Source organism: Erithacus rubecula (assembly GCF_903797595.1).
Source record: "Erithacus rubecula genome assembly, chromosome: 3".
Lineage (NCBI taxonomy): Eukaryota > Metazoa > Chordata > Aves > Passeriformes > Muscicapidae > Erithacus > Erithacus rubecula.
The window spans coordinates 18,740,467-18,754,674 of NC_136689.1; the positions used below are offsets into that span (position 1 = coordinate 18,740,467).

The following is a 14,208-nucleotide window of genomic DNA, read 5'->3' on the forward strand; positions in this document are numbered from 1 at the left end:
AATCAGTATTAGTATGCAACAATACAAATGTATACTATGAATGAAATTGTTCTGGAGAATTCTCACTTGTGTACAGATGGGATTCAAGTGAGAAAGAGCTGCAAGAAACATAATTTGCTCAGAATTTCTTTAGAAAATGACAACATTTAAACACAGCTATATTTAAACTCTTCAGAAATATGTGAGTGAGGGTCAGGTGTAGGAGAAACTAAAACTGCCCAGAACTGTTTAAATTTAATGTCATGACCCCTATGAATTCTCATCTGTCATAACTCAGAAAGAGTAAATTTCAGGATTACTGTATTTACCACCTTCATCTGAAGAGGACATGATGATTAAAAGATTTCATTGATGTCTTGAACAACCTTCCACACACATTTAAGCCTCCACTGAAGAGGTCAAGCAGAAAATGAAAAATGCCTTATGCTTGATGGAAGAGAAAGATACCAACAAACTCCATAATCAAGTAGTATCTTATGGAAATGTAGCTTCAAATATGTTCAGCTTTTCCCTTCCCCTGAGTTGCATGTTTGCTCTCAGACACTGAAAGACTAAAATTATACCTATAAAGTCAGCAAAAGTGCTTTCAGGTAAGGTTTGAAAGCAACAAGAACTACTCTTAGCACTGTTATGCTGTAATATTGTTACAGTCTCCTAGTGTGATTAAGGAATTCTGTTCCTTATGTTTTTTCCAGCCTTTCAGCATGTGTTCACATTTATCAGTGCACTTTCAGGTAAGGAAGTAGTAGCACATCTGATTAGCAAGTGACTGAACAGAAAGAGCAGAACAGTTCATGGTTAGAAAAACAAGCCTGATGAAATTGCTTGATGCGCTTCACAGGATTTCCACAGCGTTTACCATGTAAACTCTGCCATTCATATTTCCTCTGCTTGGAAAGGAAGGTAAGGGAAATACTGAGAAAAGTACCAACAGTCCTGAAATCCAAAAAACCAGTATTACCTAGACCCCTCATATTTACCTAGCCCAAACCTTCATCTCTAAGTCCAACAGAAGTTGAGTAATTTCTTATGCAATCTTTTGAAGCTTTGACAAAGTCCTTGATCTACTGCTTGTCATCAGAGTAGATCTCAGGAGCAAAGTGGGTATTGTAGACAGGAGAATTTCTAAAATCTCAACTCTGGATCTGAGGAGAGCAGACCTCAGGCTGCTCAGGGAATTAGTTATGCAGGTTGCCTGGGAAAATGATTTTGCAAGTGCTGGGGTCCATCAGTGCTGGTCACTTCCTAAACATCATCTCCTAATAAAGGCACAGGAGCAAGCAATTCCCAAAGTCAGAAGTCAAGCAGATGAGGCAGAAGGCCACCTTGATTAAACAGAAAACTACTCTAGGAAATTGGGCAAAAAAGAAAGGTGTATGGCCAGCAGCAGCAAGGACAGGTGACATGAGAAAAATCAGAGATGCTGATTGCCACTGTAGGGAAAACATTTGTGTGGCAAAAGCTCAGCTGAGCAGAACTGTGGGAGGACAATAAAAAGTATTTTTTCAAATATGCTAATGGCAATCAACCCACTGCAGGATGAGGATGGTCTCCTCATAAACAGGGACAGAGACAAGGCAGAGGTGTCTAACACATTCATTACCTCTTGTCTTCAACATGAACTATGGAACAAGGGGCTGATTTGACTTTTGATTGTGGTCTTTCCACAGGCAAGAATACTTAATAAATTTTGACCATTAACAGTTTTAATACCACTTTTTTGTGTATTAACTTTGTTTATCTTAACACTAAACAGCAGCCAGGCACATCTTGGGATTGTTAGCAATCATGTGAAAGCTAAAATAGCATTTTACTTGGAAGTCATGCTCTGTTAAAAAATCAGAGAATGAAAATGAAGCTGTGCAGTCAGCTGCCTGAAATAAAGAACAAAGTATAAACTGAACTTTCAAGTAAAGTTTACAAGCATCTTGTTCAAAATAATGTTTTGCTTTATCTCTGGTACATTATACTGAAAATATAAATTCCTAATAAGAAATGTAAAATGTAGTCCAAAGTGACTATTGTTATTTTTTTAAAAACTACTTTTATACTTAAAAACATTTGACTTAAGACCTTGCTTCCTACAGTGAGAGAAGGAAAATAAAGAACAACACTCATCTTCAGTCTTAACAACATATAGAAATTTTGTTCCAGGCTATCTAGAAAATTCAAATGCCCAGCAAAGCTGTGCTGCACTAAAGGTAAAACAGGAGTAGATTCTGTGAAATAAAACTTTTCCTTCAGATCGCTTTTGCTGTTGCAAGACTTAATAGTAGAAACATCTGATATTTCTAAGAATGCTCTGTACTGTGACATCATTTCTCTACTTTTAGATGTGTGAAGAAAAGTCATTACAAACAAGTAAGAGCAACTTTTTATCTAGTTCTTGAAATGCAGAGCAGAGTTAGAGCATTCATGTTCTCAGTTTATCCAAGGAAAGGCCAGCCATGAATGTGGAATATGTAACACACAGAGAAATGTCTAATAATGAGAACTAACAATGACAACAGCATTGGTGGTCCTGTGAAAGCTCAGATTTGGTCAAAGCCTTCTTACTAAGTTCTCCCAACAGACAGAAAATGAAAGAGCAGGGCTCTTAAGGAGGGTTCTCCTTTATAAATACAGTACTAGAAATTCCTCTTACAATTTCTGGATCAGTATGTTTACAAAAGCTATTCCCAAACCCCAGCTACTCATTGCCAAAAGGAATTACGAGCTCACACTATGAATGCAGATATAAATACTTGCCTCACCTGCTCTTCAGAGACTCTCATCAAACTGGCAGCACCGAAAATTCTTTTCTCCTGACCTTATACTTACTTGGATGCCTGCTCTGGGACACCTTTCTCAGAAACAAGCCCATGGAGACCCAAGAGCTAAAGAAAGTTTTGAAGATGTTAAACAGTTTTGTGAAACAGAAAAACAAGGGCTGACAATGCCCTACCTCCAAGGACCTTGGATGACATTAATCACATTCTGAGGTGACATTAATCACATTCTGCTGCCCAGTTTCTAGAGTCATAATCAGTTATGGACCCAGTTCAGGCTCTGCTCTCATCTGACTGCTGATACAAAGAATTTGTGAGAATAAGTAGGAAAAAAAAAATTATTTCTTTGACATAAAATTACAATAATGCATGGGAAATGTCTTCCAATTATCTGTACTTTACTGTATGTTCTAATGTTGTAGTTGGTTAGGTACTGAAATGTATTCTAAATCCCCACAGAATGGTGAAAAAAATTTAACTCCCTTAAAATTACAACCCAGTCTAATTTTTTTTTTATTATTTTGGAAATTAGACCAGTAAAAATACATGTGATTTTCTTTTTTAGTTTAGCAAATGCTTTCATTGCTTTCAAACCATTATACAAACTGGTAAGGTTAGGGATCAAAACAAAAGGAGATAGATCAGAGTCCAAGCTACAAACAAGAAAAAAGAGTCAGAAGAAGCTGTGGAATTAAAAAGGTGGTGTGAGGACAATATTTCCAGTTTAACTGATAAAGTATTATTATTACAAGTACCCAGATTTGCAATTTAACTGCAGAAAGCTTAACAGAATTAGAAAATCTGGGCTATATATTTTTCTTCACAGTCAATAAAAGGATAATTTTCTTCATAGCAGGTAGAAAATAAATATAGAAGTTGAATTCAAGTAGTATTCATGACTTCTTCACATTCAAAGGTAGTAGCTTTACACCAAGTTCCTAAACCAACCCACACATTCTACAGTATTTCCACCATTTTTCTGAAAAAAAATTAAAAAAAGGAAGTAATTGTATAATGTACTGACAGGAGAGAGAAAATAATTAAATATGTAGATCTCGTGGTTTTAAAATACCACAATGATAAGGCTTTTTTATTATTGTATAGGTGAAAATGAAAGTCACCTTTTGCATGGAACTTCAGTCTAGATACATCTGAGAATATGTTGCTGTTCAGACACCAAAAAAGAAAAAAATTACACAATCTGCTGTATGTAATTAAGGCAACTACAGAGGGAGATTCAATCTTCCAAAAGAAATGATGAATCCTCTTTATATGCTTGCTTTTATTTGGGGGTTTTAATGGACAGTCTTTGTTTAGTTCTGATTGGTTTTTGTTAAGCTTTTGTTGTTGTTTTGGGGTTAATTGTTTATTTTTGTTTGTTTTCAGGTTTGTTTTTATTTCTTTCTCTTCTCAGATCTGGTTTTTAAATGCTTTAGAAAGACTATTTTGTTCATTTCACATCCTGTTCTTTCAGTCAATGGTCAATGCTGGCTGTTTCAAACGAAGCTATAAATGCTTTGTTATTTGATTAGTTCTGCATAAAGTGATTTTTTACTCTTTTCAGTAGATCACATTATGCACTGAAGCACAACATTTTATTATTCTTGTAATTATATATTAGCTACAAAACCTGCCAAAGTTATTTCTATTTATGTGTCTGTAAACTTTTATAGATCTAATTATAACAGCAAAAGAGTGATACAAGCAATATCCTTTGGCTTTAGAGACACTCTAGAGTCTGAACAATATTTCAAATGAAAATATTTTTGGCAAATCAGATTTCCTGATTATTCTACTAATTTGTGTATATTTATTTGAATTATGTTGCTGACTGAATTCTATAAATTTTAATTTTTTTTTTTTGTGAGGCAGAAATTTGTACTAAAATGATTTAAAAATCAGTATAGAACAAAAATACCCCATCAACAAAAACAAAAATCCCAAGGAAAGATAAAAACAGCAAGACTGTATTCTTTAAGGTTAACTTTTAAAAACAAGGGAAGTGCATGAGCCATGAGATAGGAAGGTATTCAAGGTGATAGAAGTTAGAAATAACTATGAATAATATATATATATGTATCATCTATGTATATGGCTATGTATATATGCATATGTACATATATATATGTAGCATCCAGCCCCCACAAGTGCATTAGTTATTTTATACAACTACAGTGGAGATAAACAGTCACAATTAGCAAATTAATTGCACCCTGAGTGACTGGCAATGAAATGTGATGTTACTGAGTTACACAGAATAGCACAGCCCATCTTTCACAGGTTCTGGAATCCTATCTCTACCACTCCTAAAGAGTGACACAGCACAGTACTGAAACAGTTCCAGGAACACAAAAGCCCAGTGTTCAAAAAGGACAAAAAAATCAAGGTTTTAGGATTTATCAGAAAAGAGAGAAAAGAGAAAAAATCCATTTTGTTATCATATCATTCATTTTCTAAATGCTCTACAATCTCAAAATAGTATAGTGGAATTTTTTAGAAGTCAGAGAAAGGAAAACAGGAGCAATAGTTTCCATGTAAGAGATAAGCTGAAACTCCTTCAGAGTATAATGTTGTTTAAGGATGACTGCATAGAGAACAATATGGACTAGGTGTCTGGCTGTTCACAATTTTCAGTAAAGAGAGGGTGAAAACAGAGTCTCTTTCTCAGCAGAGAAAGTGACAGAACTGTACAACTTACTGCAAGAAATGAGGAGGGGGCTGTATTTCTGAATGTGCTTATAGGGAAACTAGGCTCTACACAGAAGGCAAATACATTAAGATTTACTATACATTTGGTTCATAAAGTGTCCTAAAAAGGAAATATTAAGAACATTAAGAGGAAGTATAATATATGTTCAGCATCTCACTGACAACAGTAGAGAGGATATCAAGTGAAATGGACCTTGATGTGATTCTCTGTTAATATTCCTATGTTCTCAAAGTTCTCAAAGACATGTTCCACTCTTTGGTGAACTGCTTTTAATTTGCTGAAAATAACTGTCTTCTCTACAAAACTGAAGTCAGCAGATACCAGTTCTCTAGTCTCTGGGAATAGCTTTTCTTTATTGTAGCCTGCTAATCTGATCAGGCAGCCCTTGGCAGCTGTTGTATTCCCAGGTGAATGGTAGGAGACATGAGCAGAAACTCTGATGGAGAGATCTGCAATTTTTATACTGAGTAACACTGCAGGAGGGAAGGGATAGAAAGAAGAGTGGAAAACCAAGTTTAGAGATCATGGAAATTTTTGTCAAATCCATGAATGTCTCTTTTGTAAGCAACTGCAAGTACAAAATATTATTTATGGATAACTTGTGGATAACTATTCCACCATTAACCTCCATGGGCTGCAATGAGACAGCCTAACTCACCATGGCACTCACCACAAGCTGCAGGGGAATCTGGAGATTCCTGGAGTACTTCCCCCTGCTCCTTATTCCTGACCTTGGTGCCAGCAAAGTCCTTCTCTTGCATATCCTCACTCCTCTCTGTGGCTGCATTTGTTTTTATGCAGCAGCTTTTCCCTTTCTTAATTCTTGTCCCAGGGATGCTGCCACCATCCCTGGTGGCCCTGCAGTGGGTCCACCCTGCTGCCAGCTGGAATTGCCTCTGTCAGGTGAGAGGGAAACTTCTGGCACTTCTCACAGAAGTCATCCCTGTAGCCCCCTGCCACCAACACCCTGCCACACAAACCAAATACAGAAACAACTAACTTTCACAAGGTTCAGTGTGGGCAGGGTCTCTTCCTGGGCTGATGTGGATACAGTCAACCTTTTACACAAGGCAGAATCTAACTCAAAAACCTTACCATACTGCAGAGACACAGCAACAGGCACAAATAGCATTGTCAGAACAAAATTGCCTTTGCATTTTCCTCCACACAGTACCATTGTGGCACATGAGCAAAACTGATGCTCATATCAAATGAAAATTTGATAAGGGCCAGCCTAAAATGATGTTTATTGTTTCTCAGGCCCAGCAATTTAAGTGGCTCTCAGTGGTTTTGCAGTTCAGCACTGTTGTTGCTAAGCAGCATATTGAGAACAATCTACAGTATCCTGTAATTTACAGAAACTTACAATGCTAACTCTCAAAATTATTTTTTCTAGATGTCCAGTGCTCACTTCCAACCTTTAAACATTACTGCATGTTTAGCTGAATGAAACAGCCACCTTAGAATATATTTTTGTTAATGTGCAAAATTTCAAGGTGTTTATATAAAGTCAGGGAAAATTATTCTGAATAGTGAGAGTCTGTGTCACAGATGGGAACATTTAATGATTCTGTTCTACTTTGTCTTTACACTACACCCATATGACTCTATGCACAGAAATAACAAGCATAGACGACTTAGTATTGTCTTACACAGTGATATGGCTCAATAAGGCTCAGAAGAACCTCCTTTGATATGTGCATTACAAATATTATCTAAAAGAAATTTAAAAAATGAAAAGGAATTGTATTAGAGTAGACCTCACAAACTACAAATTTCTCTCTTAAAGAGGAAACATTCCTTACTTTCTTAGCAAATATATTCCCTAGCTGGAGACAACAAGGAAACAGATCCTTGCTGCATGATCTTCTTCATCCTCAGAAACTTTCTAAAAACTGAAGAATGGATATAAGTGGTTTACTTTTGGTTAAACTTTCCTTTATTTCTACATAGAAGCAGATAAGTCTAGGGCTGCAGATTTTTGCAGCTGATCATCCTAGCCATTCTAGCTGGTTCTACTTTAAAAAGTTGCATTACAGAGGACTTTTCACAACATCCAGGGACCATTTTGCCACGGTTCAGAGCATTTCTATAGGCAAAACCACTAACAAAGAGTGATGCAAATAGATACCACTGCTAAGTAGCAGCTGTAAGTGGAACCTCTCAGTGGGTCATGCCAACTCTTATCCTGGACAAGTAAAATTTGTCAATATAAAAATATAGTTTGTTGTAAGGATAAATTTAAGCCATAGCCTTAAAGTGTTATTGTGAACCTCTGAAGTTCACTAGGTACATCTTAGATGAGCTACACCAAGAAATCAGTCTCTGAGGGCTCTTTCCTGAGATTTTAGTATCTTTTTTATTATAAAACATAAAAGTGTTTTGGAACATCCTTTACTATCAAAACCAAAGCTTTTAAAGCTTCTAACATTGCCACAGGGACTTGCATCTCCCATTAAGAGGATAGAGTCTGAATACAACAAAAATAAAGAATCAGAAAGCTTGGCTAGTGTTCCTCCTGGGGTAATGTTCATATAAAGCTGAACTTTAAAATACAAATCTCATTTGCAATAAATTTCCATGACTGGCTTGGCAGAAGTAGGAAGACAACAGTACTAGAACTGGCACCTTATCAGAGAGATGTCTGGAAAATTTGCCTGTATCTTTCCTGCTTATCTCATGCTCAAAGTTCAGAGCTATTTCTTGGGTTTGATGTAGTCTCATCAGTGTTATTTCCCAATGCCTGAGCAGTGCTTAATGACATTCTGAAGGGGAAGGCTACTCATTAGCAGCAGTAACAAAGCAAAGTTGCTTGCATAAATTAATGATCCATTCTCGTGGTAGTCCTTGACACTGGGAAATATTAACTTTGTTTTATTGATCAGAAAGACAGAGAAGTGAGATAAAATTACTTTCTGCAGCCAAGCAGGAAATTTGTAGTAGGCCCAGGAAGAAAATGCATCTCCTAAATTCCACTTTAGGGGGTTACATTTCAGTAGCTCTGTGATAAATGGGGAAGGAGGAAAAAGATTTGTCCTGTTCTGTCAAAAAGAGTCTCTCCTTCATCATTTGTGTTCCAGCAAATAATGCTGAGGTAGAGCATCAGTGCTTTCATGAGTAGCTCTTACCTTGGGGTTATTGGGATCCGTCCCCATCTAGACTGCATCACTTCTGGTAAATGTTTTCTGAGCCTTATTTCCCTAGTGGAGTAAGGATGGTGCTAATAATTGCACTGATGCTGGCACCATAGCACAGAGGTAGAAGATGGATATGGTGCCTAAGCATATTAGTAGCAATTCCTACCAGCCAAAAACCATTTAAACCTGCTCGCCTTATTGCAAACTATCCATATCTGCTCTTTATTCTACAACTTTATTTTACTTTTGATAAATAAATCCTTCTGAATTAAGCAGGACATTGGCTAAGTGTACATGGCTGGACAAGAAGATTTTCAGATTCATAATGGTTGACTCAGTACCCAAACAACAATTTAATAAAATGATTTTAATAGAATTTCATGGGCTGCCTAAAAGTGTTAGAATTTCTACAGATCTTTAGCAAGATATGTATTTCCCTTTGGAAAGAGAGACAAAGAAATGAAAATAATGCTGCTATTCCTTCTTTCCAAACTTACACAGACTGTCCATAGCAGGAACATACCTGTTGGAGGTGGCTTTGTGGGTTCTGCTGGTATAAACTCCTGGGATGGTAAGCATTCCCTGGAAAACGTGAGGTCATCAAGTGCTATGCCATTATTGGAACCTTCCCCAGCCATCCCTTCAAAGACAACTTGAAAATCTTCATCCCCATCTCCAGACAGGGTCAGTGCCTTGCGCTGCCAGAAATTTCCCTGGTTTCCAGTAAGATTAAGGAGGAGTTTTTCATGTTCCAGTGTAGTTCTCTGGTAGATAAGCAATGATCCAATGTGAGCTCCATACATATGATAATAGAAAATTATCTGTAAGTAAAAACAAGAGCATGAAGTATGCAAGGGGCGAATTTGGTCAAATTCTGCTATTATATTTACTCCAATTTTTAAATTGAGCATTACTAATAGCATTCAGAGAAGTCATTAATTTTGCTGATTAAAAAATAATTTAATCAAAAGCAACAAAACAACTTACTAGTGGCAATTCTTTGAATATTCCATAAGTCAAACTTGAAAACCAGCAATAAAATATTCAACAGCTTCCCTTTGTATGACTCTTGCATTTAAATGTAAAATAACTAGAACACTTTTTAAGGAAACAGTGGAATGGAGTAGTGCCATTTACAATATAGGAAGCAACTTCATTGACCAAACAATGTTCTGGTTAAAAATGTGTTTATATAGATTATAGAGCATTCAATTAGAAAATAATCCAGTCTATAATGGGGGAATAATTTCTACATGGACACATGAAAAAAAACCCCTAAATATATAAGAGGTACTTGGATTAGAAAGCAGTGATTTATTTGTTTTTAAATAAAGTAAAAATGAGGAAATTTTGAAATACAAAAGACCAAATACATACAGAAAAAGAACACGGTGAAAATTCATCACATTTTACTACACTCTCAGTTCCTTCCAACTCAGTCTTGGATTTCTAATCCTTTTGAAGGTGCAGCTTTGTTTCTGAAAGTCTTGTATATGGACAAAATATTTTTATTCATTTATGTCCTTTTATGTTTACTGCTCTGCATTTGTTTTCTCTGCATAAAGCTTGTCCCATTGATGTAAATGTTCATTTTCCTACAATTTGAAATGGTCTAAGATCCCATATTAAATATTCTGTAATATATGATGTAGCATTTTCTTCTAAAATAACCCATAGGAAGGAGTAAAATACTTCAGGGGACTCTGATCTTATAAGACAAGGTTTTGAATCCTGAAATATTTTTTTGGCATTCATACAACTTCCTGTACCAGAAATTACAGTCTCTTTGGTCATTTGGTCTATGTTTAAGCTACAGAACTGCTCAGAATCTTCAAAAAGTAAAATATCATAAATATGACTGACTGTTTCAGGCCACATCATGGATGTCAAGAGTTTGGTCTGTACAAGGTGCATAAACCTGTGTGTTTTTGTAAATAATTCTCCATGTGCTAAAAGCAACACTTTCCCATAGTTACATCTCAAGCACTTAATTGCATTTAATATGTGGTACATCATAACAGAACAGATGTCAACATGTCATTCTCAGTTATTCTGCATTTCTCTGCATATTTTATGCTTCACAGAAGTCAAAAAGTGGAAAAGTTTTTTCTAAAGCATAAAACCAGATAATGTAGAGAGATACTCTCAAAAATTATGCTAGAAGCAGAAGGCTGAGATATCCACATTTGTGTAAGCAGAATTTTTTTATATATGTATTTTAGGCAATACAAAAAATGATCATGGTTCCAAATTTGAAGATAATTTTGTAATGGCTAGATTAAATTTTGCTACTGAATATCATAATTATTCAAGTTTTCCTTTGAATCTAAAATCAAACTCTTTATGTTTAATACTTCTTGACTTTCTTATCTATAAAGACTTCGGAGACTTTTCAGACTCAAGTATTTCAGTAAAATGAACTGGTTAGAAATCTCAAATATAAGCAAAACTCTTTCCAAGTTAAACTCTTTGCTCAGGAATATTCCTCAGGAATAGTATGAGATATATGAAACTATAAGCTTGTGACTGGACATTTTGTACGAGATGTCACCTGCATAGCCTGTAAACTATTTAGAACTATTTCAGTCTAAAACCACCTTAATTTGATGAGCATAGTTCTGTGATCACACAAACAGTTAATTTCAAAAGCTTTTTTAAAAATGGCCTCATAAAAATTATCCTCTTGAGAGGCCTACTTATTAGATGTATAATGGTAAACTTGCAGTTCCGAAATAAGGCATAGCTAAAGTCTCTGGGAAATTATATTTTTAGCAAAGACTGTAAAAGATGTATCAAAACCAAGAAACTTTTTATTCCAGGTTTTCAAAGAAGTGTTCAAGCTGAAGCCACCACAATGTGCTGCAATATTTTTGAAGATCAAGGCTTACACCTCTCCATACTCTAAGAAGAGATGATGACAAAGCCTTCAGTCACACATCCTTCCTGTTGCAGTTGTGCTCTCTGAAAACTAATTGTTACTGCACTTACACACACTTTCTCCATAAAATCAGAAACCATTAAATAGCTGTCTGTTACTTTGGACAAGTTACATAAGACATTGTAAATCTGACATTGCATTTACTGTCAGCTTCATCTGAATCTCATGGAGTACCCATTCACTTCCAGAATCATTCTTCTCCCACAGCAAGATATATTTTTTTCTTATGATTTCAAGGAAATCTCAACAAAAAGATGTTTGGGGTTTTTTTCCTCAAGAATTATTTCAGTAATCATCTTTAATCATTTCAGGAGTACTCTCTAGGTGAAATCTAGAAATCAAATTATTCATCCTGCTACTACCACACCCTCACGCACCTCGCAGTTTTTATTCTTTCTGCTTAAGACAGGACTAGAAATCCTGGCTTTTTGTCCTGGTAGCTGAAAAAATGAACTCTTTATAAAAATATAATGACCAGATGGCTCTTGCAGTGTATGATCAGTGGCTGGTCCCATGCCCAGTTTTGTAGTACTGCTAGTTCTGAGGTGCCAGTCGAAATCATCATTTTCATCTTGCTTCCATCCACAAAGGTCAAACTCAAAATTGCAACGCCCAATAGATGTACCTGAAATATATTTGTACACACGTGAAAAGAGATTTATTTTCAAGTAGTTAATTGGCTACATTTAAACAACCCAGTATCAAATCTATGGGGAAAATAAGCTTCGCTATACAAAAATAATATCCATGTATCTCATTAAAAAGAGCATTTTTAATGCTCTGGAATATAATATTAGGATAAACCTACTTGCATATATATGAGGTGGGTCCAGTGTTTTTGTTATTACAGGCAACGAAATCCTTGGTATAAATGCAACCAAATTTAGTTAACTAGTTTATTTCCTCAGGGTCCTAACTGGCCTGAGCAGTTTGAGACGTGCAGAAAATCAACCTCTTTCTGAAGGAACATGTTAAGATTGGGTGAGAACATAAAGAAATGCCTACATCTAGGGAACAGACACACCCAAATTAATGTATTGAGCACCACAGACAAAACATAAATGTGGGTGTGATAACCTTGAGCTGTATCACACCCAAAGTCAGTCTACTTTTGCACAATTCCTCAGTTCCCTTGTAATTTCTCTGCCAATATGGATAATGATGTTGGTGGTGGATTGTGCCCAAAGAAGGGTAAGAGCCTGGGGCACAGGTCAGATGAGGAGCAGGGGGTGTTTGGAGAAAAGGAGGGTTGGGGTGACCTTATTGCTCCTGACACTCCTGGAAGGGAGGCTGAAGCGAGTGGGGGTCAGTGTCTTCTCCCAGGTAACGAGTGATAGGAGAAGGACCTCAAGTTGCATGAGCAGAGGCTAAGGTTGGATACTAGGAAAAAATTCTCACTGCAAGGGTTGTTGAGCATTGGAACAGGCTTCCCAGGGGTTGAATCACCATCCCTGGAGTCTTTAGAAGCTGTATAAATGTGGCACTTAGGAACAAGGTTTGGTGGTGTAATTGGCAATACTAGGTTTACAGTGGATTTAATGACCCTGAAGGTCTTTTCCAACATAAATGATTCTATGATTGTCTATATATCTTCTTAAGCTTTGCTTAATGCCTAGAAAAGGAGAAAGCTGTCATAATTTTGGTTGATTTTTATATGAAACAACATAAATGCTCTGTATCAATTTTCGAATCTTGAATGTCAAAACAGCCGGCATGGTGAGTAAACTGTCCACAAAAATTAAGGTTAAGTCAATTGCATAATTCCAGAAGTTTAATTTCTGTATATTTTTCTCTATACATCTGTAAGTTCACTATAATGATTACCAAGTAAGACTAAAATTGCTGAAATAAGCTGGAATTTAAGCAGATTTCAAGAGGCTTTTGACAGTACCCTGAATATTCTTTCTGTTATTGCTGAAAAGGAAAATGCCTTGACGATAAATTTGGAAACTGTATGTATTATTTTGTAGGACAATATCAGAAATTACAAAAGGTCTCCTCCAAAATGTAAGCAAAATCTGAGCCTCTTCTGAGGCCTGATAAAGTTCAGCCACTTTAAAAGAATTTTATTTGGCTGAAAGGTATTTAGAAGCCAGGCCAAGCATCTAGAATCCATGGAATCTAGGCATGGACCAAAACAGGACAGACTGCTAACTCAAAAATTTCAGCCTGAAATCAGATAAAATATTTTTTCTTTGAATTTTAATCTGTGAATGTCACAGAGCAAAAACAGTTAGAAACTTTTTCTTAAAAGTATGAGTTATCTGACATAATTAGCTTCCCTTTTGCCTTTGTCTGCAAATACAGTGCCATCTGAAATAACAAAACCAACCCAGACCTGATGTGTGAAATTATAGTATTATCTTTTTATGAAAATCACAGATTGTAGATTAACTCAACTGAATGCAACTGCCCATAAAATTTTTCCTAATCATATTTTTCAACTGATTTAATTAATATTTCAAGATCATTCTTAAAGAAATTCCTTCCATTATTTACAATTTCCATCTTGAGTCAATTAAATTCATGCATACAACTGACCATTTTATTTTAAACATGTGCTTTTAAGAATCAAAATTTCAAGGCATGAGCATCGATATCCCTTCTAATTCTGTGCATATTGGGTATTACCTAATTAAGTTTAGATGTCCTTGT

The 14,208-nt window shown here is 35.9% G+C and overlaps 1 protein-coding gene across 1 annotated transcript in view; it reads right to left on the reverse strand.

Annotated features, from left to right (window-relative positions):
- Positions 1-14,208, reverse strand: part of MALRD1 (MAM and LDL receptor class A domain containing 1) — a gene marked incomplete at its 3' end in the record, with an annotated part of 232,335 nt that overhangs the window by 121,970 nt on the left and 96,157 nt on the right. The window contains exons 24-25 of the mRNA XM_079302558.1: positions 11,931-12,178; positions 9,139-9,436 (exon numbers count right to left, since the gene is read on the reverse strand). Coding sequence (XP_079158684.1) covers positions 9,139-9,436; positions 11,931-12,178 — 546 coding nt within the window. The remainder of the gene's footprint in view (positions 1-9,138; positions 9,437-11,930; positions 12,179-14,208) is intronic.